General features: G+C 36.2%; 1 protein-coding gene across 1 annotated transcript; it reads left to right on the forward strand.

Moving 5' to 3' along the window:
- Window positions 1-2,619: 2,619 nt before the first annotated feature.
- LOC135779871 (cornifelin homolog) lies at window positions 2,620-5,354 on the forward strand. The gene is made up of 4 exons (XM_065290774.2): window positions 2,620-2,740; window positions 3,484-3,592; window positions 3,731-3,918; window positions 4,601-5,354. Exons 2-4 carry the CDS (start codon window positions 3,496-3,498, stop codon window positions 4,835-4,837), a joined length of 522 nt encoding a protein of 173 aa, XP_065146846.1. The 5' UTR covers window positions 2,620-2,740; window positions 3,484-3,495; the 3' UTR covers window positions 4,838-5,354.
- Window positions 5,355-26,206: the final 20,852 nt, after the last annotated feature.

Below are 26,206 nucleotides of genomic sequence, written 5' to 3' on the forward strand. Positions count from 1 at the left end.
TCTGGAAAATGTGTTTTCTGAATCTCCTCTTGTTAACTATTCAGGGCCTGGGGATCCTTTTTATATCCTTATACAATCCAGTGTGGAAGAACTTGACTGGTCTGCACAAAGCCCAGACCTGATCCCAGCCTAAAAGTCTCTTACAAGAGGTTGCAACAAAGATGAAAAAAAGCTTTAAAAAGTTATAGCAAAAAGATTTGTTGACTAGAATTAATGAATGAACATACAATTAACTTTTTCATTAACACCATTCCATCATCTTTGGTTAAATGCATGGTTAGAGAATTGGTTGATCTAAGTTAATCCACACAGGTTGATTTATAAACACACAATAAGGGAAGGAAAATTTGACATCTCCAATTCTCCTATTTCACCTAACTTGAATGTTTTTGGACTGTGGGATGATAGCCTACCAGAGTAAACCCACGTGACACAGGGAAAACTACTGTAGTGATGGCCGCTTTTTTAAAGCCCTGCTTCATGAAGCTTCAAAACATTTATTAATCATTTGTTTCAAATCAATGTTTTGGAGCATGTTTCAAACTGGCCAAATCATGTGATTTTAGCAAACGAGGCTTCCTTACATCACAACTGTTTTGAAATTCGGATGGTTCACCACTAGGTGGAGGAGTTGATCACAAAGTAAACTTATGAGCCAGTGTCTACTATGGTTTTAACTGACCTAAGCTCAGTATTATTATTTAAGTTTATAAACTGATCCATGGTCAGAGCTCACCTGGATGTTTAGTTGTTTAATTGCCAAATGATTTAAATGCAAAATTATATAGAATTTTAGCGTACTACCAAAAAATAGAAGAACTTTATTTTCACATTGGCGCAGTCTCCATTCCTACATAATCAAAAAAGCTAATGTCAGATGTTATGGGTTATTGAGTCAAAATGAGAAACAGAGTAATCTAAAATGAGTGCAACAAAGACTAAAGTTTCTTGTATGGAGCCATTCTGAGATTTTTGAGAATAACCTGTGAGGTGTATATTGTATAAAATCATCAAATCAGTTACTGATTTTAGAAGACCTGTGATCCAAACAGTATTTACATTACATAACTATAAATATACACTTACAGTTAAAAACGGAGGCACTGTAATAATAAACACATTAAGACACTCTCAAAAATGCATTTACTGTGGAGAGATTCAGCATATTTATTTGCCTTCAACTCGCATCTCTCATGCGTTTTCACCGGAGTGGGGGACCGGAGAGTTTAAAGCTGAATGCCGCCACCTGGCGTACTGGATGAATTCATTTTACAGATCTGAAAAGATTTGGGGCTTTTAACAAAACATTCGGGGCTTGAAATGCATTCTTGAAATTCCACTTATTCTTTAAGGATTTGTATGTCTCTCTAGGATGTCTGCTCATGTATTGATTTTCTTTTCTGAAAAAAAAAAAAGATAAAAAATTCACATGTTTTCAAAATCTATCAGAAAATGTATTTTCCTTGCTATGTATGTTACCATTGAGACATGTAGCAATTATCATACAATCACAACAAAATAGCTTAATCTGTAGATATGCTTATTTGTTAGCAAGATTATGTTATTTTCTATTAATTATTGACATCTGTAACAATCTCTTTATAGTTTTTCTTTTATGATGCAGTTTGGCAATATAGGCCAGTGCCATTTTAACTCTATGTCCATCAGTTTGTATTGTATGATAATATAAGACTCCTCTAGTTTTTAAAACACAGTCATGGCCTGGCTGGGACTCAATTACACTCTTCACCCCCTCAAAATACATCACATTTCATTTGAACATCATCGGAGCTTCCCGTGTGTACTATATGTCTATTGTCATCTGACGTACAGCCAGCAGGGGGCAACACAACGTAGCGCGACCGATCTGCAAAGAAAATTAAATACAATATTTTCCTCACTTTATGATTTTGTCCACATAAACAGAATACACGTGCAAATCTGGCTCAAGGGACCCAAGACTTCTATGCGTAAAGTACTGTTGAAACAGCTGGTGACTATGGGCATGGCGCAGGTGAACATTACATGTCTGAATCCACTTTTGCTATAGTTTGAAGAGGAAAAACGGTCGTCGCGCGGGCGCACGGTCCAAAAGGTTTGAACTTATTAAGTCATGGGTTTGGGTGCAACGTGCAATCAGAGTCTCATCTTACATTTCCTCTTCAAAGCCATTTTTTTGCACCATTGTCCTTAACACATCTCTTTGTTATTTTTGGAACACACTTTGTGTTGTTTTAACACATCTTGTGTTTTCCCTTTTATTTGAACACAAAATCAACATGAAATGACACATAATTTGTTAAAATAACACGTGTTAAAGAGGTTAACACAAAACAATGTGTTTAAATTAACACATCCTTTCTTAGAGTGTACACAATAATAATCTTTTACATTGTAATCCTTTCATTTTTACTATTAGGCACATTTGTGTGTGCTGCGCGTTTAAGCGAGTGTTCGCACGTTGATACCAGCAGTTTACGGACGCGCCTATTAAAAAAAATAAAAATACTACCCTATTGACATTAGACCAGGTTAAGTTGGTGCAGTTTTTTCCAGTTGCCTCAAAACAAAAGCAACGCTTTATAGACCAGCACGCCAATGGACGAACATTCTGGACGTAAGATGATAACTGCGTCAGACGTAATTACATTTACAAAGGACACCTCAGTCAATTCTGAAACAAGTTTATTCTAACTTTCACTTTTACAGAAACAGTAGTGGTTGTACTCTAGCAAAGAAAGTAAGTTATTTTTTCTTCACCATACACTTAATGCATAATTTAAGGGAATTTTATTTAGTAGGCAAAATGTATAACTTGTTATCTTTGTTTGCAAAATAGACTATTAATATATAATTAATTACTAATTAGTTTTTGTATTGCTAACATGCTGAATTATTTAAAGCAGTAAAACAATTCTATGCGGTTATTGTACAGTTATGGAATATACATAGATACATTTAAATGTTTTGATATTATCTCAATAAGGTTAAATGCACACTAAATGTTAATTGTTTTACAAAAAACATAAAGCATATTATAAAACAGAAAGAAATTAATTTATACGTGTAACTTTCCTGAATAACAGACACAAACATCTGAAACATGTGAACAGGAGCCGCAAACTATAGTTAAAGTTTGTGGTTTTAATTAACCAGTAATGTTACCATACCAGTTTACCTTTCTTAGAAAATAATGAATTATTAATTATAAACTGGTAAATATGACTGGTAAATATGAGTAAGAAGTGTTGATTACTTTAGGAATTACATTTTGTTATCCAGAAAGTATTGAATATTGCATGAGGTTATGTATATATCAAAAGTTGCAGTGATAACCTTAAGTATTTTGCAGATGCTTTTATCCAAAGCGACTTACAGTACACATGTTGTACTTTTCATCAGGATGTGTGTTCCTTGGGAATCAAATCCACAATGTTTTAACTCAGTTGAATTTATATTTATTTATATTTCTTGTTACATCAGTCAGATCAAATAATGGCAACTACAGTGGTTGTCCAGCAGCCCTATATAGTGTCACATAGAAATCCCTGGAGTTCAGGGCTGTGCGACTGTTGCGAGGACATGAACTCTTGTAACTCTTTACATTTTACTTAAAATTCACCTGTCAATTTCTGTGGTTCATTAGAATATTTAGTACATGCATTTATTGGGAAGTGAACCCATGACCTTGAGTTGCTCAAACAGTTATCATCATGTTTTACTCTTATAGGCTGCTATGCATTTTGGTGCTGCCCTTGCTTTGCTTGTTCCACCACTGGGGAGCTTGGGGAGAGCCCCTGTCTGCCCCTGTTAGACTTGTTTGGCCCGGGTTTCTTGGCTGCTTTAGGGTTCCCAGTATGTGTGCCACCGGTAACTCTGGGAATGCGGGTGGCAGTTCGTCATAAATATGAAATCGTGGTGAGTCCCAGGTAACATTTTGACATGTTAACCTTTTTTTACACTACCCATTTGTCAGAATTAACATATGAAGCTACACAGTCAGAAAATGGTCCTGAACTGTCACTGGGGTGGTACCCTTTTAAAAAGTCTTTGCAAAAGTTCATATTAGTACCTTAAATGTACATAACGGTACCACATGTATACATATCTATACGTACATGTTACATAATGTAATGATATTCCACTGAGAGGCGAGCGAGTTGAGAACCCAAGTGCAATTTATTAAACATAAAATAACTCTAAACTTTAAGCAAACATGAACAAAACAAAGCATGGCGTGGCATGAAAACAAGACAGAACTCAGCAAACACAATGACATTACAGTTGACAAAGCAAAGACAAGGTAATACAAGAGGGCTTAGTTACAAGTAGGGAACCAATCAGGATCAAGAAAATAGGGAAACAACCAAGACAATGAACTTTCTAAATAAAAGACATGAAAAGTGAAACCAGAATTTGGAAATAAAAGACATGGACCAGACAAGACAAAACCCTATAAGGACCTTTTCAAAGGATACTGTTCAAATGACAATTTGGGACCATTTTGACATTTTTTCCCCCTGAAAGAGTACCTCTAAAATGTTGAGAAGAGAGTAGAGATAACAATAACATGTTTGTGCATATGTGTGTGTTGTAACAGGGCAGTATCTGCGAGGATATCATGGTCTCCTGTTGTTGTATTTGGTGTTCCTGGTGTCAGATGAGCAGAGAAATCAAGGAGCATAAAAAACCCATCACCATAATGACCACACAACCCATGGTACAGGTTGTTCCCAACATATCCACCACCACCACCACACATGTTGTGAGAGGGCAGCCATTTGGAATTATGTCACCAGTCCAGATGGGTTCACCTCTTATCCTGACTTCTCCATAGAGGGAAGCCCCAGCTGCCATTCGTCCTAAATAGATTTCACTTACATAATGTTTTAAAAGCTGTTAAAACTATTCAATATACTGTGGCTGTTCCTAATTTGCCATGTTTTTAGCTATACACACTATGGGGTTACACAATTATTTACTGGCAACAGTTTGTTCAAAGATAAATGAACATTACACATCAACAAGATTTTATCTTTACAGGAAAAAAATAAAAGTACAGCATTATGCAAAGCGTTTCTGCGAACCAAAATAATAAAAAAAAAAACTACTTCTGACATCACCATATCGTTTGGTGTTTTATTTTGGGGTTTGGGCAACCATTATTATAGAGTTATTCTCTCATTCAGTTTTAAACTATGTTTTGTATTAAAAGCGTAAAACATATAAACATACAATATAATTTTCAGTTCAGTTCAATAATAATAGCATTTTAGATAGCATGAAAAATAGCTGAAATGACTTTTTTTCCTTAACATGTTTGCAATCTTTGTAACTGTAAATGTCTAAGATGTGAACAGGGACAATAAAATATTCAAATACACTTCGGAATGAGAATGGTATTTGTTAACTGAAAGCACTTAAATTTTAAAATAAAAATTGACTTATAAAACAGTTTATACTAAATGACATTTATTTGATAATGTAATAATGCTGAAAGATTTTTATGTGGATGGGCTTGGGTTAGGGGATTAAAATATACAGTTTGTAGAGTATAAAAGTACTATGTAAAGTGTTTGTGTGTGTTCAATAAAAGCTTGTCTACATTAATATTTGTTAATAACTTTGTTCTATTTGTTAAATTTTTTTTGTTATTGTTAATTTCTATATAAAAGTTTAATTCTTGACAGACATAACTTAAAGAGGGCCTATTTAGTTTAAAACAGAATGTTTAAAGGTCTTGTTGAATTTCTACAAATTAGGCCATAAAACATACTAAAAATAGAACCAAAACCATTCAAAAAATAACATTTCCCTGCTCTTTTTTAAAAGACGGCTTTAATGACAAACAAATGCATGGTTTAAAGAAGTGTTCATTGTGTTAATGATCTGTTAACCCTGAATAAAGCTTAAACACAGAATACACTTTTTTTTACTTTTACTACAGCCTAAGGCTTCAGTCACACCAAAAGCGCTTTAAACGCTTGCAAACGCAAGGCGCGACGCACTGCCTTTTTTTAAAAAAGAGCAGTGCGACGCGGCTTTTCATATTGCTAAGCAACCACCGAGTCAGCTGTCTTGTCAATCAAATATTGAAGCGTGAGCGCTCTTTTGCTGTTAACTGTCATATCAGCAGAAACTTTAAAAAGAGGACGCTTGCTCTGACCTTGTTTGAGGGTGAGAGGTGCACAAACACACAGGAGAGAGTGAGCGAGTGGTGTCCGGTTCTTCAAAGCAACTGTAACTTCCCTCACCACAACGTAAGGCCCGCCTCTCCCCTCATTCGATTGGACAATGGAAAGACACGAATGACGTCGGGCGCTTCTCCGCTCTCAGCGCTCCTTCAAAAACGCGTGCGCAGCAGGCGGCAAAAAACCGCAAGGCGCTCGGCGCGCATAAACAGCACGCAAACGCGCCCTGCCCATAGAATATCATTCAAAAAAGGCGCCTGCAACTGCCATAAACGCTATTGGTGTGACTGGCCCCTAATGCTTTATCATTTATTTAGAAAAAACCTTTGCAGTTGTTTTGTAAAATATGTGCAAAATGTTTAGACTGAATTTTTTTTTACCAGCAGGTGTCACCACCATTGAGTGTTCTGAACACTTAAAAAAAGTGAATCATTTTGTGAAGCAATTGGTTCAATTGATTTGAAGCTTCAGAAGCTTAGCTTCTTTCATCACTTACTATAAGTGCAGGCGTGCCCAAACTCATTCTTGGAGGGCCAGTGTCCTGCAGAGTTTAGCTCTAACTTGCCTCAGCACACCTGCCTAGAAGTTTCTAGTATACTTAGTAAGACCTTAATTGGCTTCAAGTGTGTTTGATTATGGTTGAAGCTAAACTCTGCAGGACACCGGCCCTCCAGTACTGAGCTTGGGCATCACTGTATAATCCGCTCATTTGTTGAACATAAGGTTCTAGTGCTTAATGTCCATCGCTAGCCAGGTTCTGCAGTGCCAGTGAAAGTTCTGTAAGTAAGCAGTAGTGACTTATACCTGATAATGATACCTTTGTGGGCTCATGAGAGATGAGCTGAGCTGCGCATTCTGAACCAATTGGAGTGGTTTGATTGACCGTACAAGAAGGCCAGCAAGGAGAGCATTGCAGTAGTCCAGCCTAAAAATTACAAGGGCCTGGATCGGTATGATCGTATCTTCATGATACTGTATAACCCAAATCAGCATGACCGCACTGTCTTTGCCATATAATCAGTGAAGGACAGCTAATTATCAAAGACTACAATGAGGTTTCTAGCAGTTTTAGATGGAATAATGGTTTCGTTGCCATGTTGAATAGAGAGGTCGTGCTGTATCTTGGAGGTTGATTTTCATCTAAGCCAAGATGCCTATTAAGCAGGCTGTCATGCGTGTTACTACATTTGGGTGAAATGAGAAGTAGATCTGGGTTTCACCAGCGTAGCAGTGGTAGAAGAAGCTATGTGCCTGTATGATAGGTCCTAAGGATGTTGTCTAGATGGAGAAAAGGAGTGGACCAAGTACTGATCCCTGAGGGACCCCATTGCAAATCTGGTATATTGTGGACAGTGCACCCATCCATGACACCCTGAAAGATCTATTGGAGAGGTAGATTTGAACAATTGGAGTACCTGTGATCCCTAGCGATGATAGGGTGGCTAGTAGGATCTTATGGTTGACTGAAAGGCTGCCGACAAGTCTAGCAGAATCAGGGCTGAGGATTTGGATCACGCCTTAGCTAGCCGCAATTCTTTTATTTGACGGGTCTGTAACTGTTAGTGAGAGAAGGGTTCAATGTGGAATTTTTAGTGCAGAGGCGAAGTAAGAGGAGAAAAAAAAGGAGAAATGGATGTCGGATGTGAGAGTAGTTTGTTCTGAGGTTTTAGGGCTAACAATTAGTTCCTGATAAATTATGTTTTGCTAATGAAAAAGTTTGCGAAGTCATCAGCTCACAATGAGAAAGTGGGTGAAGGGGGACAGAGTTGAAAGTTTTGAACAGGTGCTTGACAACTGTGTTGGGTGCATTACTTACCTTTGTGGTAATGTATGATGTTTAGCCTTGTTTTTTGGCTAACTTACAATAAATTATAAATACAACTTCTAACATAGTATTTCAATATAAATTCCACCTAACATTTTGCAAAAGATACATTATGAAAGCATTATGTGGTTTAAAGTTGTACAATACCACAAAAATGCTGGTCAACACTATGCAAAGAAAACCTGAAAGGCAACATAGTTTAAAAGGATCCAAGTCCAACATAAATACTGCCTAATACATTGGAAAAAATACCTGAAATGCAACATAGTTTTAAATTAGTCAAGTCCAATAAAAATACTGACTAATATAGTGCAAAGAATACCTGAAAAGCAGCATAATTTAAAGGAACAAATGCACTGCTCAACACGGTGCAAAAATGAAAGGCAACAGCTAGTTTTAGGGGCCGATCACACAAAATGCGTTTATGGCGATGGTAGGCGCCTTTTTTGAATGATTTTCGATGGGTAGTGAGCATTATGCGCGCTGTTTATCCACGCCAAACGCCTCGGGTTCTGCCAGCCTCCCGCTGCTTACTTTTTTTTTCTATTTTCAAATCGAACCTGGGGAGAGGAGGGCCTTTCGTGGTAGTGACAGAAGTTTACAGTTGCTTAAAACAACCGGAAACTGCACTCACTTACTGTCCCCTGTGTGTTTGTGCACCTCTCACCATTATTTAAGGTCAGAGCAAGCCAAGGAACCAAGTCCAACAACAATACTGGCCAATACAGTGCAAAGATTATCTGAAGGCATCTTGTAGTTTTAAGAAGTCCAACATAAATACTGCAGAACATAAAGGGGTGGTTTCCTAGACAGGGTTTATGCTAGTCCCAGACTAAATGGATGTTTGAGCTGCCTTAATTCAAAAACAGCTTGTACTGACATATCTTATTGTATATCAGTGCCATTGTTTTGTCTCAAGATGCTCACCAGTATTGTTTTTGTAAGGTCTGATTGTAAAAACGACTTAAATGTCCTAATATAACTAAGACATATGCCTGGATTAATCTAAACCCTGTCCAGTGGAGGAACGTTGGTATATCTACATGCTTGCAATTTCATTTAGTCACAGTGTTGCCAGCAACTGAGAAAAGTCGTTCAGATAAGTAACACTTTGCCAGCATGGCCAAGATATGAAACCTCTCTTAATTTTCTTCCTTTGGAATAGCCTGTACATTCTCATCTCATCTTGATATTGATAATTTGACTGTAACTGGAATATATTTTGGTAAACAGCTAAAATAACACAAAATGTGCTTCTGTCCCAATATTTATGGACCTAACTGTACATAGCTGCTATTTCTGCTCAACATGACCCCTTAGATGGCAGGTCAGTGGGACAGCACGACCTGGTCATAAGGTTTTTCAGAGGGGCGAGGAGATTAAATCCGCCTCGCCCTGCCTATATCCCCCATGGAACCTGTCCATGGTGCTGAAAGCTCTCCATGATGCTCTCTTTGAGCATTTGCAGTCAGTAGGTATGAAGTTTCTCTCAATGAAAACTCTAATCCTGGTTGCACTGGCCTCAGTAAAAAGGGTAGAAGACCTACACGCATTTTCGGTCGATGATTCATGCCTACAGTTTGGACCCGCTGACTCCAGTATAACACTGAGACGCTGGCTACGTGCCTAAGGTTCCTACCACTCCATCCAAGGATCAGGTGGTGAGCCTGCAAGCGCTGCCCCAGCAGGCAGACTCAGCCCTGGCTTTGTTGTGTCCCATACGCGCACTGCGGTTGTACCTAGACTGAACTCGAAGCTTTAGGACCTTTGTCTGTTACCGAGGACAGCAGAAAGGGAAAGCTGCCTTCAAGCAGAGGATGTCTTACTGGATAGAAGACACCATCTCCCTTGCTTATCACATCCAGAGCATGCCATGCCGTTTAACCTAAGAGAAGAAGTGGATCTCATGAACCAATCTTTCTGTTTATGTTTGTCATCAAAGGGCTATTGAATGCAATTAGAGACCATTTTTACGCAGTGCGAGCATTTTTATAACCAGTTGCTCATGAGCGACAAGCAAATTTGGATTTCTCTCTTTGCTTTTACAGAGATATGTGTATTTTCGGTCCTAACAGCACGAGGCATCTTCAAATCACATGCAAATACTGCATGCCAATGTTCATTTGCCCCTTTGTAAATTTCTAAAAGCAGATTGGTCCCGCGAAGCGCATTCCCAATACGTCGATCACGATGTGACGTCTCCGTTCCCTTCCTTCAGGGAACGTGGGTTACACAAGTGACCGAGACATTTTGCATTGTAACATAAAAAGAAGCAGATTTTGCAAAAACAAATTAACAACAGTAAAGTAGTATAGTTTGAAATATCTTTATAAATGCTAAGATCAATAAGAAATTCGCGAAAGAGAGACTACATAGCAGACATTTTCAGGTAAACTACCACCACAGTTGAGCATTCGCCAAATGCCTCTGGTGAGGGAAGCAGCATTGAAGCCAAGTGTCCTTACTTTAGTTTTGTTTTTAGTCTGGTAAAACAAGAATAACAAAAAAACTTGCTTGTATTTTTTGTATTTGTCCCAACTCACAGGGTCGAAAGTAAGTTTTGTTGTGGAACTTTTATTCAAAGTGACATGAAGTTATTCTACATTTGTACAAAATACCACCTGGTATTGATAGACCACAGATGTGAGTTATTAGCCACAGCAAAAATATATCTTGGTCTAAAACATTATTCTTAAAAAATTCAATTTTTTTTACTTTTTGCTCCTGCTCTCCAGGATAAGTTGGAATAAGACTAGAGATAAAACAGCTGTTAAAGAATGTGACAACTGTGATCATGAAACAAGAGAGTGAAGTTTTTATGTAATTATGTTGACATTCATAATAATACTGATGATTAATGGCTATTGCATTTTTTTACTTTGGCTTATTTCCAGTGCTGCAAACTTCTACAATCATGTAATAAGTGAGTGAAGTTTTTATATATATATGTTGACACTGCTAATTATAGTAATTCTTCAGAATATATTTTGTACTCTGTAAGAAAGAAAGTTATGCAGGTTTGACATGAAGGTGAGTAAATGCCAAAATAATTTTCAGTTTTGGGGAACTCGCCCTTTAAAGGAAGTTTCAGTGAGTACTACTATACAAATAAAATAATAAAAATAGACAAAAAAGGCCATTAAGGGATGTGTTAACATTTGATACCAATACGTACCTTTGTGGTACTAATATTTACAGTTGAGGTACTATATATGCACTCTTTTGGCGCTTTTTCATAGTATGGCTCAGTACAGCTCAAGGCGGCTCAACTCACTTTGCTTTGGCTCAGTTTGCTTTTGCAAGTCAATTCAACCTACACTGTAAAACATACTTTGCTGCCTTAACATTTTTTGTTAAATCAACTTAGATTTACAAGTCATGTCAACAGAGATGAGTTGTCACAACTTATAAAATATAGTTGAGAAAAGTCAACTTAATTTTATACGTTATAACAACTCACCTGTAGTTATAACAACTCATCTCTAGTCAAGATAAATAATAGTAAGTTGAAATGAGTTGTAAATCCAAGTTGATTCAACAAAAAAATTTAAGTTTTGACTTGATAAGTTGACATAACTTATAGAAACAAGTTGAAAATGTTTAACTTAACTTGTTGAGTTTAATTAACATAAAAATATATGTTTTACTGTGCACTGCAGTAAGTACCGCTTCAAAATTTCAAGATTATAGATTTAACCTTAAAGGTTGTGCTGCCTCTTCTGCCATGACATCATCATACACTACAAAAAATAACTTTCTTACTTAGTATTTTTGTCTTGTTTTCAGTAGAAATATCTAAAAATTCTTCAATCAAAATATATTTTCTTGAAGAGCAAAATTACCTAAGAAAATAAGTCTACACTGTCAGAAAAAAAGGTACAAAGTTGTTCCTTTTTCTGTCGCTGGGATGGTACCCTAAAAGGTACCTTTTTGTACCTTTATGGGTATAAAACACATTGAAATGTTGTACCTTATGGGGTACAATATTATACTCTAGGGACCAATTGTGTACCTTAAGGAACTATTTTGTATCAGTTAAATTTTAGGGTTACAAAACAGTTCACTGTACATTTAAAGGTACACAATAGATCCTTAAGAAACAGTAATGTACCTCAAAAGGTACAACATTGTATTATGTATTATATACCTGTAAAGGTACAAAACGGAACCTTGGGGTACCACCTCAGTTTTGTACCTTTTTTTCTGACAGTGTAGTTTTTAGATGAAACATATACAATTTAAGTACATTTGTGCTTAAAACAAGCAAACAAAGCTGCCAATGGGTGAGAAAATTTTGTTTGAATTAAGTGTTTAAGAAAAAAGAAAACTTATTTCAAGAATTTTTTAAGCACAAATTCACTTAAATTGTATATTTTTTCTTTAAAAACTAGACTTGTTTTCTTAGGTAATTCTGCTCATCAAGAAAAAAGCATCTTAAAGGTGGAGTGCACAATTTTTGAAAGCCAATGTTGACATTTGAAATCACCAAAACAAACACGCCCCCTACCCCAATAGAATCTGTACCTTCTTTTGATAGACCCACCTTACACATACACAACCCCGGCAAGGATGTGCACTCCACCTTTAATTTAAGAATGTTTAAATATTTCTTCTGAAAACAAGACAAAAATCCGTAGTAAGAAAGTCATTTTTTTCAGTGTTAATGCGATACAAACAAACGCACAACACAGAAGCAATGGAGCAGATGGAATGGGAAGAAGATGTGAAGAAGAGAACAGATAAATAGAGACCGTGCATTACTTTACATCTTTAACATCACATTAAGCAGATGAATGAATGTTTTTTTCTTGCAGTTACAGCGAAGGCGATAAAACACGCAAACAGGCAAATATTGTGTAATAAACGCATGAAGGCAGATAAATGCAGACTCTATTGTCATTAGCTTTTGTATCTTTACCTCAGACAGACTATTTGAACTATTTGTTGCTGCTTTCCTCTCTGGCCAACTTTAAAAGGGTGGCGCCCCAGCGCCCCCATTGACCAGCCGCCACTGGTGACAATTCTGTTTGACCAACCAGTACAGGGATCTACAGTGTTTATACATCATGTGTTAGTTACTTTATGGCTCGTTTGGAACCTTAACCGAGCTGGTGCTACCGTACCGTACACAAAGGAAAACCCTGAAAAGTGAGCTGTACTGTGCCGTAACGAGCTGTACTATGCAAATGGAAAAGCTTAATTTGGTACCAGTATGCACCTCTGAGGTAGTGGTACTATTATTAACTCTTTAGGTACAAAGTTGTACGTTTTGAAAGGTTACTATTCCAATGACTGCTAGGGACCATTTTTGACCTTTTTTCTGACATAGATTTAAAAGTCTGAGGTCGATACTAAAAGTGCTTATATTTTACATTCTTTAATAATGTAGGCTATGTATCACTATATCAATATGAATTTGGCATTCTAGTTTTTGCTTTAATAACAGCATGCAATTAGGCTGGCAGAGATTGCATAGACTCGAACTCAAAAAGGGATAAACCGAGCCAGTTGGGTTAGATTACCCCAATAAATGTTTATATTTGACCCAACAATGGGTTGAAACAGCCCAGCATTTTGAGTAGAAACAATAGGTTAAATGACAACCTAATGGGCTGGGTCCGTCCCTTTTAAAAAAAAAACCAAGCATTTCTTAGAATGTACAAAGAAAGCAAAATGTTTAATGCGGTCTCAAAGATCATTTGATGTATTTTGCCATCATCTGCCAATCTCAGTATAAAAGCAAGATTGTGATCGCAAATTTACAAACGCCTGCTAATTTACAGAGTTATAACATCTGAACAAAATACGGGTGAGTGGAGATCTACACAGATATTCAAGATATAATGATCTAAACTCTTTTGTTATTACCCTCATCTGTTATTTTAGAGCAATAATTACCTTTTGTTTTAGGATATAAATGATGTTCACAGTGTTTCTTCACTGAATAAAGTTAAATCAACTTAAAATTACAATTAACTTTTGAGATTATTTGCTACAAATTATAAAAATAAAGTTGAAATAACTTAATTTAATTCAACATTATTTTGTTTTACAATTTATAGTAACTTCTAGTCAAGAAAGTTTAAATTAATTGTAATTTCAAGTTAATTTAACTTAAAAATTTAATTGCAACAGTGTTTTTTTAAAGTGTGTTCTTTTTCTCTCTTTAAATTATTCATATAATAATTTCAGATCTTGGTGCCCAATACTTTTAAATATCTTTAAAAGCATCTACATATATTCTTTAATATAATTTATGGAGAAAAATGTGTCAATTAAAATTCAGAAAGACTTTTATCTATTTATGATTATTAACCATTAAATCTAAATTATGTTGTGTTTTTGTAAATGCTTATTTGAATGTTATCTGTAAATCACTTTTGATAATTTGATAGGATACACAAGGATTTTTTCTGCTATGCACTGTAAAAAGTGAAAGTTGGATCTACTTAAAAAAATACTTTAATCGGTAACACATCCAAAAATTAAGTTTTATCAACCTTTAAATTTAAGGTGAAAAAATTTACAAAATTACTTTAACTGGTAATAACTAAAAAATGTAAGCTTTATCATCCTAACTTTTTCACTTAAAGTGAGAAAATTTAAGTTACATTTTTTTTAGGGCTTTTTTTACACTAATCAAACTTTTAATTTTTACAGCTGTAATGCTTCATCTGCGCATTAGTCATGTTTGTTTAGTCATATTGCTCTAAAATAAACACACTGTGCCCACTGTTAATGCACTGTAAAACTTTTGTATTTCCAACTACATTACATCAGTTACAGCAATGTTTTTTTTAAATTCAATTTATTATTTAATTGTATTATTTAAGTATTATTTTTCATCAAGTCGCGAACCCCTTGCAATTCCCACCAGTTTTGGGAAACCCTAAGTTGCATTATGAGTAAGGTTGTTTGATAAAGCTGACCAAATCCATCAGTAATAGTTTTATTTTTGATAACTAGAAGACTCAGTGGCTTTAAACTTGGAGGTTCACATTCTTTAAATTTCACTTATTCATTAATGATTTGTATGCCTCTCTAGGGTTTGTATGTTTGCATATTTTTTGCATGTTTATTTTTTGAAGTTAAATGCATTCACCGTTGTCACCTAGCATGGCAAACATTCCTTACATGTGTTTTTAAGTGCTATCAGAGAGGATGTTCATATTTCCCTTCTGTATTGTAATGTGTCTCTGTGCTTGCCATGCATGTTGCCACTATGGCATTGTACTGTAACGGAGATCATATTGGCTCCTGCAAAAAAAATTGTAGATATACATTTCTTTTTAAGATTAGCTTATTGATTATTGACATCTGTGACAATATTTTCCAGCATTTTTAATCCAGCAGTGTGTTCTGTCCAAAATTCACCCAGCATGGGTGTTTGAAGTTCACTAATCTTGTTGTGTTTTACAGTTTTAAAATGGTTAATGACATAAAGGAGTGAGAAATGTTGATTTATTTTAAAGTTAAATATACTGTCTAAAAACTGCTGGGTTATTTTCGTGAAACGAAAGGAGCACGTTGGGTCTATGCTGAATGGATTGCTTAAACCCATTATTGGGTCAAATGTAAATATTTCCTGGGTTCATTTTAACCCAAGGACCTGGTTCGTCCCTTTTTGACCCAACGCTAGGTTGAAAATAACCCAGCATTTTATAGAGTGTAGTTGTTTTTAATACAAAATAACCTGTCAGTATATGGCCTTTAAATGTATTTTCATGTCAGATCAAATAATGGCAACTAAAGCGGTTGTCCAGCAGCCTCAAAATACAAATTCTTGGAGTTCAGAGCTGTTGGGCTGTTGCGAAGACGTAAACTCTTGTAAGTCCAGTACATTACAAATACACTTTACATGTCCATTACGACAGTGGTTCTCAAACTTTTTCCGGGTGCGGCCCCCCTTGTGTATGGTGCATTCCTTCACGGCCCCCCAAAAGAAAATTTATGGCAAAAAACTGTTCTAAAATTTTACATTTTAATTAAACAAAAAATATTAAGTTATACAAAGTAGTGCTGTTGGTTAGTAGCCTTATATTTTTTTTAGGTTTAATTACACAGAATTCATGATAAATTAATATATTTTATAAAATGTCATAAAATTGGGGCCCCCCTGGCACCATCTCGCGTCCCCCCTGGGGGCCCCGGACCCCAGTTTGAGAACCACTGCATTACGATGTTCATTACAATATTCAGTATGCATTTATTGGGATTTAAACCCTTAACCTTGAGTTGCCAAGTGCCATGCTCAAACCATCCAAAGTTAAGAAGATAAGAAACAAAGATCACAACTAAGCCATTGTGTGTAGTAAAAATAATCTCATTATGTTTTCCTCTTAGGCCTCTATGGATTATTTTGCTGCCCCTGCATGGCCTGTTCCACCACTGGGGATTTTGGGGAGAAATCATATCTGCCTCTGATAGACATTTGTGGTCCAGGTTTAATGTCTAGTTGCAACACAGTCTCACACCCATGGCGTCAATATTTGACGACACTTGACCATGCGTCAATATGTTGACGCGGAGGGTATCCCTTTCGCGTCACTTTTTGACGAACTGGGGACTTCAATACTATTAGGAACGCGAAATTAAACAGTTGTCAACTGACATTGGGGTTAGGGATAGGTTTGGGTAGGGATGTCATTATGTAAATCTAACCCTAAACCGACGCGAAAATGGTAGAAAATGGTAAGAAAATAGGAAAGAGAATTTCGCGTACCTGATAGTATTGAAGTCCCCAGTTCGTCAAAAAGTGACGCGAAAGGTATACCCTCCGCGTCAACATATTGACGCATGGTCAAGGGATTCCAATGTGTGTGCCACCGGTATCTCTAGGAATACGGCTGAAAATGCGACAGAAATTTGCAATTGAGGTAAGTTGTACCTTACACTCTGCCAAAAATAAAAAAAATAAAGTTTTGGGTCCCTTACTACACTGGAGGAAACAGGCATAATTCCTGCAAAATGTTCCTGTTCATTAAGTTATTCGGTAGGGATTGGGACTATACCTGTACCCAACCTGGTCTTACGAGAAAGATATCTATTTTACCTGAAAGTCTTTTTTTTTTTTTTTAAATATGCTTTTCTGAAAGAAAAGCAAGAATTTAACTTCACCCCTAACCTGTCAATGGGAGGAAACAGATATACTAAACATACTTAACGTACAAATAACATTGTATAAATTCATGCAAATTAGCCACCATGTAAAATATGTATGTGTTACTTTTATTATATTATAACAGGGCACTCTTTTGAATGATATCTTGGTGTCCTGTTGCTGTATTTGGTGTTCCTGGTGTCAGATGAACAGAGAAATGAAATCACGCAAAACATCACCACAGTGACCACACAACCCCTTGCGCAGACTGTTCCCAACACATCCACCAACACACATGTTGTGAAAGTTTGATTTTTATATGTAAGAGTTGTTCCTAATTTACCAAGTTTAACATAACTATTTTTTATTGTTTAATCAGTGTGTTTTATTTTTGGGAATGGGTTGTTCAGTGTTTTAATTCGGGGTTTGGGTTGTTAAGTGTTTTATTTTGGGGTTTGGTTTAATGTTTTATTTTGGGGTGTCTGTTGTTTAGTGGTTTATTTTAAAGTGTGGTTTCTTTAGTATCTTATTCGGGGTGTGGGTTAGGCAACCAAAGTTTTATAGAGTTAGTTTTATGATTTTTATTTTTTATTTTTGCAGAGGTGTAAATTGTAATTATTTTCTTTTACTTTACTACATTCTAAAGCAGAATACTAGGGGAGAGTGGGGAGAAATGCAATACTTTTTGTATTTCCTTCAATTTCTCAGATCCTTTTTCTAATACAACGTCCAATTTTTTTATTGCATTAAACCTTCATCTGTTACACCAACCCACACTGCTGTAGCATGTTTAAATATTTTAATATACATACAATTTATAGTTCAATATACAAAGTCAAATTTTGCAACTGACCCCAATGAGGAAAGAGTTGCAACATTCTGTAAAATGTAATAAAAATAATTAATTTCATATACATATTTTATTTCTGTAGAAACAGGGTCAAGTTAAGCTGGCTGTGTAAAGACAAAAACTCTTTGTCTCATGTGAACTTGTATCTTGTTCGGGCCTGACTGACTGAGTATAGATAAATATTAAAACTTTGCTAAAACAACAAAGCTGGTGATGGACTAAGACTTTCACACATAGGCTGAACCTCATGTTTGAGCAATGGCTGGTAATATACATGTATGCAGATCCTGACCTCCTTGCAATGCTATGAAGCCATCTATCATGCGGTGCTTCTTCTACAGTATGGATACCTTTACTATCTGACCAGCTGGACAATATTATGCATCTTCAGGCTAGATGTGCTGCCCAAATTATAGATGCATGTGCACCATAAACACCTGGAGGCTTTAAAGGAGATCTTAGAAACTGTAACGTCTAACATGCAGAGGCTCCCTGGCCTACATGGGGACCAAAATGCATGCTCCAGACAAAGCAATATTCTCGATTAAATTTGTCCTGTGCAATAAAAGCACATGCCACCTGCACACTGAGCCCTACAATGCTGAGCCTATATGTCCATGTATTCCGACTACTGTATAGATGTAGTGCAGTGGTGATATTCATGCATCTGCTGACACTGGGGGTTGTCTACGGGGTCTGGACACAAAAACAAAAAATACAGACATACAAAGCAGCGAAAGACAGCAACAATAAAGCTCTAAGGGAAAGCAGGAAGATCGTGAAAGAGACCATTAATATTCCGAAGGGGAGCAATATGGTTTTGAAAGAAAGCAATAAAATCCCAATTCCAAAACTAAGCGCAGGGAGAAAAATTCTGTGAATAGGCGGGGAATTTGGAAAATATATATATTCTATCTCTCCTCTTTTTCTATATTTTTTATTGTTACTTTTTTGTTTCAGCTTTACTTTTGACCTATTCTTTCTTTCTTTTTTTTTCTTTGAGCTCTTGGTATTTTCTGAGAGGACTAAACTGTATGCTGATTAGGAACAGATTGCTTCCTGGAATACTTAAAGTTTCTTATAATCATCCATTTTTGCATAATAATCCATTTAAGGGCATTTGCAGAAAAAAAGAGCTGAGGCACCAGTGAGTAACAGCTGCAGTTCAGTTTTCTGGCTTGTCCAGCATGATGTAACTCACTGCAAGATTTAAAAGTTTAAGTTGGTTTAAATAAACTAGTTAGCTTATTCAAGATGTGATATACAGTTCTATTTAGCAGACTCACATATATAAAAAAAATTAAATAATCACATAAACTTTCAGAAATGGAACAATTAATCATAACCATTCACTTTGATATTGTTGAACATTGTTAATAAAGATTGTAATGTCTTGTACACATTTTTTTTCACAGCAAAGGCTCAAAAAGTGAATGCTATCCATAATCTTTGCCTTTATTTCCCCATATTAGTTTTAAATATTAAATAATTATTTTTTTCTTTTTTGCAAAGAAAACATGACTGCATTAAATTACAAAAAGCTTCCTTTTCAAGTTGAAATACAACAATTAATAAAATAAAAACACAATAATAAATAAAACATTTAAATTAATTAGTTATGCATACAGAGAAAGTGAACTTTAATTAATAAGAAAAAATAATATCATATTCCTTAAGAAATTTGTTATACTTTGGACAGTTAAAATTTAGTTTAGAAATATATTCTTGCAATGTAATACAAAATTACGTGCGTTACGTCAACTGACGTCACGCATGTCACTACCTGCAAAGATCGCAAACGGCAGCTCAACTTATTATAATTTTAATGTTGTGAATCAGAGTAAGTTTTCAACACTGATTGTTAAAGTACTTGTTTAATAACCGATGTGTTCATTTTAATACAAATAAAGACAAAATTGAAGTTGCAAAGTGTCAAAAGATGCCCAGCAGATGGCGCTAAAGATTTTCCACACTGAGCTCCGGCGGTCCAAAATCAAACGTCTCATTTTATAGCAATTATATTGCTTTTCATAACGCATTACACAGCATGCCTCAAACTATTTTTTATTGAAGGAAAATTAACAACACGTTTGGTGACCCGTCCAAAACTCCGCTTGACACCGTGCCAAGTGAAGATTTTGCCAGCTTTAGAGGACAATCATTTCTTCAGATATGAGAGTAGCAGCGATAGCTCGAAGCACAGGCAGGGACAAAATGATAAAAACAAGAGAGAAAGAGGGGACATTAGCTTGAGCTGTAATCGCTAATGTATGCTTCTAATGACTCGTTATCTCATTATCAATCTTCTTTTCGCTCTTCTCTCTCTCTCTCTTTCCCCATCCTCTATCGCCTCCCAATCGACCAGCAATGATGGGAATAGCAATTAGGATGCTATCCTGCCAAATGGCTATTTTAATTAGCCTTTCTTAGCAAAGAGAGAGAGATGGGGGAGTAAGAAAGAGAGAAAGAGAGAGAGAGAGAGATAGTGAGCGAGAGAGAGAGACTAATGTTCTTCATAAATGCTACAGATTAGAAGGTCATTAGGCTTTTGCTTAAATTAATGATTAGAAATTCCTGCAGGTCATAGAAACTTATTACACAAGCCCACTTAACATTAATAGAACCATCCTATTTGTGTTAAACACAAAGAAATTAAAACTAAAAACCAATTACAGAGTGATGATATTGCCGAATCCCCGTCTACCGTGGTCACCCATGTAAAGCAGCTCGTTGGACAGTATACTAGTCGTGGAAAGACAAGTGATAACCGTTAGAGTGTCTCTCCCGTTTCATTCCTGACCAATTTTGACTCCATGGTCATTCGGTGCTTTCTCTCTTTTCCCTTGTGCTTTTCATATCTGCAGGTTGTTCTGTCATCGTGCAGTAATAACCCTTGCACGCCTTTCTCATTGAGAGATGTAATTTTCTTCAAAAGCACAAAGCAACATTCTTGTGTGTTATTTGTTCATTTGTAGCTTGTTTGGTACACAGACTGGTCTGGCAAAATCTCTTCAGAGTCACTTTCAGCCCAAAAGAGATAGACGTCTCATTTTAGCTGGCTTTCCATGAAAACAGGCCACAGACACACACAGATACCTACACGCACACACACATACAAGTTCATACAAATAAACAGAACAAATCCATGTAGATAATTCACCAAAAATGATATACTGGGGAGACAAGGACTAGCTATCAGACTTTTACCCCAACACACTTTCAAAAATAAAGGTACAAAGCTGTCACTGGGACAAAAAAGGGTCCTAATATGTACCATTTAGGTACAAATATGTATCTTTGAACTGCCAATATGTACCTTTGAAGTACTAATATACACCTTTTGGGTACAAAGGTGTACTTTTTTACTGTCCCAGTGACAACATTTGTACCTTTATTTCTGAGAGTGTAATATTTCTCAGTGTTTATTTTTTTAAAGAAATTTCTGTACAGGCACATACCTTAAGATTTTGTTACACTTGAAACGCTAACACTTTATTTGAAGGGGTGTTCATAAGACTGACATGACACCTTTATAATCATGACATGACATGTGCCAGGAGATTTTATGCACGTTTATGACAACTGTCATTAAGTGTCATTCGTTCAATTAACTCATTTTTAATGCAAATATGACATTGTTTGAGATTTCTTTGTTATGACAACTTGACATAAACCAATACATCATAACTTGTCATGATAACTTAAAATTACCAAGACAACATAACGGACCGCTTTTTACCAGTGATACAAATTTTATTTGTCATAAAATGTAATTAAGTGTTAATACTCTGTAATATAGTTTTATAACAGCGTCATGGATATTTTTCTTGACCTCAACTGCAGTGGTACAAATATCATTTGTCATTAAAATGTCATTTAGTGTTAATCAATGTCAAATAGTTTTATAACAACATCATGAATATTCTTCGGTTTATAATGTTTTTTAAGTTTTCTCCATGTGTTAACGAAATAAAATCAATCATCCAATAATAATAATAATAACACTAATAATAATAATTATTATTATTATTAAAATTGATCAAATTATATTTTATTGCATTTGGCTATCGATTCACCTAAAATTAAATGAAAACAGTACAATAGTGAGTAAAGCCATGCGGAGTTGGGTCCATATCCCTGCAAAGTTAATTCCATAAAATTAAATTGATTAAATGTTTTGTTAGTTTTTTCTTCTATGTCAGAAAATTTCAGAACCCTTGTGTGAGGAACAAACAAGTTCTGTTAGTTGTCAATGTTTTTTTATGTACTGTCCACTTAAATAAAGTTAAGTATAATCTTTTGACTTTTCTGTTGCATTTTGTTAAGGTATTTAAAATTATTTGACATATGACATTTTAATGCAATGTTAGCTAGGGTAGTTTCTTAAGTGTGATAATTATTCTGCATTTTTATGACAAGTTATGATGTATTTGTTTATGTCAAGATGTCATAAAGTAAAACAATGTCATCTTTGCATAAAAAAATGAGATAATTGAACAAATGATACGTAATGGCAGTTGTCATAAACGTGCATGTTTATGGCACATGTCATGTCATGATTATGAAGGTGTCATGTCAGTCTTATGAACACCCCTTCAAGTAAAGTGTTACAGAAGAGACTAATCTTTTGCCGACCTTTAATGACAATGTGCCCCAATAGTACACTAACAACTGTAACATACAGAAATATTGTATGCATGTATACACTTTCTTGTGTAGCTATATATAGTCTAGTGTCCTAAACTCTCTCTCTCTCTCCCTCTCATTGTCTCTCTTTTCTTTATCATGAAGTACCCTGAGGTTATGATTGTTATGATTTATATCAGACTGTTTTGAGATCTCTCTCTCCCTCTGTTACTCTCTCTGCCGCTTTTGTTTTCTTATTCCTCCTCTACTCTCTTCATCCCTCTTTCTAATCGGTTCTCCTTGCATCCCCCCAGGTCGATTTTGGGAGTAATAATGAAAGATATTTAACCCTTAAATGTTCAACCGCTTTGACCCTGAACACCTTCCCTCTATTGTGTTTCTCCTCTCTGCACACACATGCATTGACCGTCTTATAAACACACATTATTTGGGTGGAGATCAAAGCAAATGAAACTAATGGAGAAACTTATTGCACTGGAAAACATTAAGGTCAATATAACACACAGGGATATTTCTGTTAGAAAGGTTTACGGCAAAAAATATTATTCCCGCAGCTGGAGCATTGCATTAGCAATGTAAATGTTATGGGTTTGATTCCCAGGGAACACATTTACTGATGAATTAAAAGTATACCTTGAATGCACTATAAGTCTTTGGATAAAAGCATGTGCATAAATGTAAAAATTGTTACACGACTTGATCAATACACGTTCATATGCTTTATGCTTTCCATGTTCACACAAGCTCACTTTTCAAAATGTTTTTGGATGCAGTGTGATTTTCCAAGGATTCATAACTATTTTATGAGTTGTCTAATATATATGAATTCATACAATCTCATTTGTACGCCTTTGTAAAATAGGCTGTTAGGTTTGGAGGTGGGGCTTCAATATTGCTTTTTTCTAATAATCGTACTCTTTTGTACAGTTTACATCATAGTGACAAATTTATACCTTCTCAGAAAATAGTTACGAATTCCTGTGAGATCACCTTGAATTTCCAGTCTCTCTCTCTCTCGGTCTGTTTTTAATGCTCTTATTGCAAAGTATTTTTATATCTGTGTCTGTGATTCTGCCCATCTGTCTGTCTGTGCATTTAAACCCTGGATGACGTCATGCATAAACAGGATATCTTCCCACCTAATTATGCGCTGTTAATTACAAATTTGGGCTAATGTGCTTAATTAGACGAACATCATTTGCTCTCAGATACAGGACATCTTTTTTTTGATTTGGAAATTATCTCTTTAACAAACAATATGACTTAATTGCAGACATTTGCATAAACAAATGAGCTAATTAATTACAATGAAGCACTTCCTGATGAGTCTGAGGACAATGAGACTCCAAATGTTTTCCACGGGGATACAGAAGAAGGGGGGAGGCAGCGGGAGAGAGAGAGAGAGAGAGAGAGAGAGGGAGGGAGACTTTAAATGAAAGTTTATGAGCTTGTGAGCATGCTAATATGACTCGCTGAGCATGAGGAATTATGTATGTGTGAGAATTTGCTATAAATGTCCAGATAAATAAGTTTAAGTAGCTTACTTATCGGCTGTGGTGGCTGTGCTACGGCAATATATCTCCGCATGGTATCGGTGTAACACTTAAAATCCCTTATTCCCTCTTTACATTTATCTCTCTCCTTTTCTGCTCCATCTCTTTTTCTGGAGGGTTCGTAGATAGAAGGGCCTCTCCCCTCCTTTTCTGTGTTGGAATTTAATATGCAACTTTTTATTGGAAAACAATCGCGCGTGCCTGCGTGAATCCTGACCGCAATATATCTGTTAGCTCGACTAATCCGATCAGGCCAGAGAGGGCTATTTATCACTGCAAATCCAGGGCATTTCAGCCCACATTTTATTATTTTAATATATTTCTCAGCTATTAAATCACCGAAATGATGAATTAGAACTGTCTGCCATGCTTTCGGCTGTGTGACAGAAAATGATGCACTACCCAATTTGAGTGGTCATTTGGACTTTTTAAAGACAAAAAATGATACAGGAAAAAGTCTAATATTTTTGTGTTGTTACGTCTCTGCCACCCCGTCGCTGCACCCCCCCCCCCCTCGCTGGCTGTTTTTAATAAAACACTCTAAGTGAGCTTTATTGCTGTGTTAGAGAGGGCAGTATCACAACTATCTTTAATATACAGCCAATTACCAAACACATATACACACACAAACAGATACACTCTCACGTATACATATGCACAGGTACGCAGACGCACAACTTTGTCTCTTAATCAAAACAGGCAAACATTAACAAATATTCAATCTGTATACACCCACACACACTTCAGACGATAGCAGATGAGAATTTATGTTAGGTTGTCATCTAGTTATCTGTTCTCAGAGAGGGGCTGAAAAATGCGAATGCAAACTCGCACTTTGTCTTTCTTTACATCTCAAACTAAAATATTTACTCTTATTCAGTGCCTCATTCATAATGTCGCTTTCTTTTTGTTTTGCCATCGATTCTCCCAAAATTTACATGTGCCTAATGGGTCTGACAAAGGTAAATTTTCCCTTCTACAACTGTTATATAGCCAGTATTCTATCTATCTATCTATCTATCTATCTATCTATCTATCTATCTATCTATCTATCTATCTATCTATCTATCTATCTATCTATCTATCTATCTATCTATCTATCTATCTATCTATAAATCTACCTACCTATTTGCATAAAGATAGATAGATAGATAGATAGATGGATAGATAGATAGATAGATAGATAGATAGATAGATAGATAGATAGATAGATAGATAGATAGATAGATAGATAGATAGATAGATAGATAGATAGATAGATGCTAAGATATAAATGCAGGTGTATGCATGTTCAGCAACAGTTTTTACCTCTGGAAATGCCGATATGACACATCACCACAGAGACTTATCACAGCGGTGCATTACAGCTTCGAGCACTTAATCTGCTAAGCACACAATAATTACTAATTACCTATTAACTAATTACTTCACATCCCTTACAACAGCATCTGAAGGCAATCAAAATGACATTAAGAGAGTGTTGCATCTCCTGTCCACTCTTTTTATCTGCCTGCCCCCACCCCTCCCCTTGGGCTGCGGTAATATGCTGCCACTCCAGTTGGGGGCGTCAGTGCTGCGGGTGGGTGGTGGGGTACACGCTGCTCTGAGACAGCTGGCTCAAGCCTTCAGACCCCGTGAGTCCTCACACTAATCAGCTCAGAGCAGCCAGAATCAATTAGCACCAGGAGGGGGGGTGGGCGGAGGGGGGCGAGACCCACAGAGGACGACTGGCCCCACACCTGGCCTGTCTATCTCTCTCTTTCTCTTCTCCTGTCTATTCAATCATCTATCCATCAATCCATCTGGATCGTCTCGCAGAGTTGATTTTTTGTCTCTACCTACGTGGCACTCTCTCTCTCTCTCTCTCTCTGTACCTTTTAAAGATGTGTGTTAATAACTTTTAAATAGTCTGGCAGCATAGGGCCAGAGGGCTGGTTACTCACCTTATTGCTCTGCTGTTCTTGGGTCTCTCTGCCTTCCCTCTCACCCCCCTCATGCTTTCATAAGTAGCTCGATTTCTCTTTGCTTGTTTCATTCACC

This window comes from Paramisgurnus dabryanus, chromosome 10, assembly GCF_030506205.2.
Source record: "Paramisgurnus dabryanus chromosome 10, PD_genome_1.1, whole genome shotgun sequence".
Classification (NCBI taxonomy): domain Eukaryota; kingdom Metazoa; phylum Chordata; class Actinopteri; order Cypriniformes; family Cobitidae; genus Paramisgurnus; species Paramisgurnus dabryanus.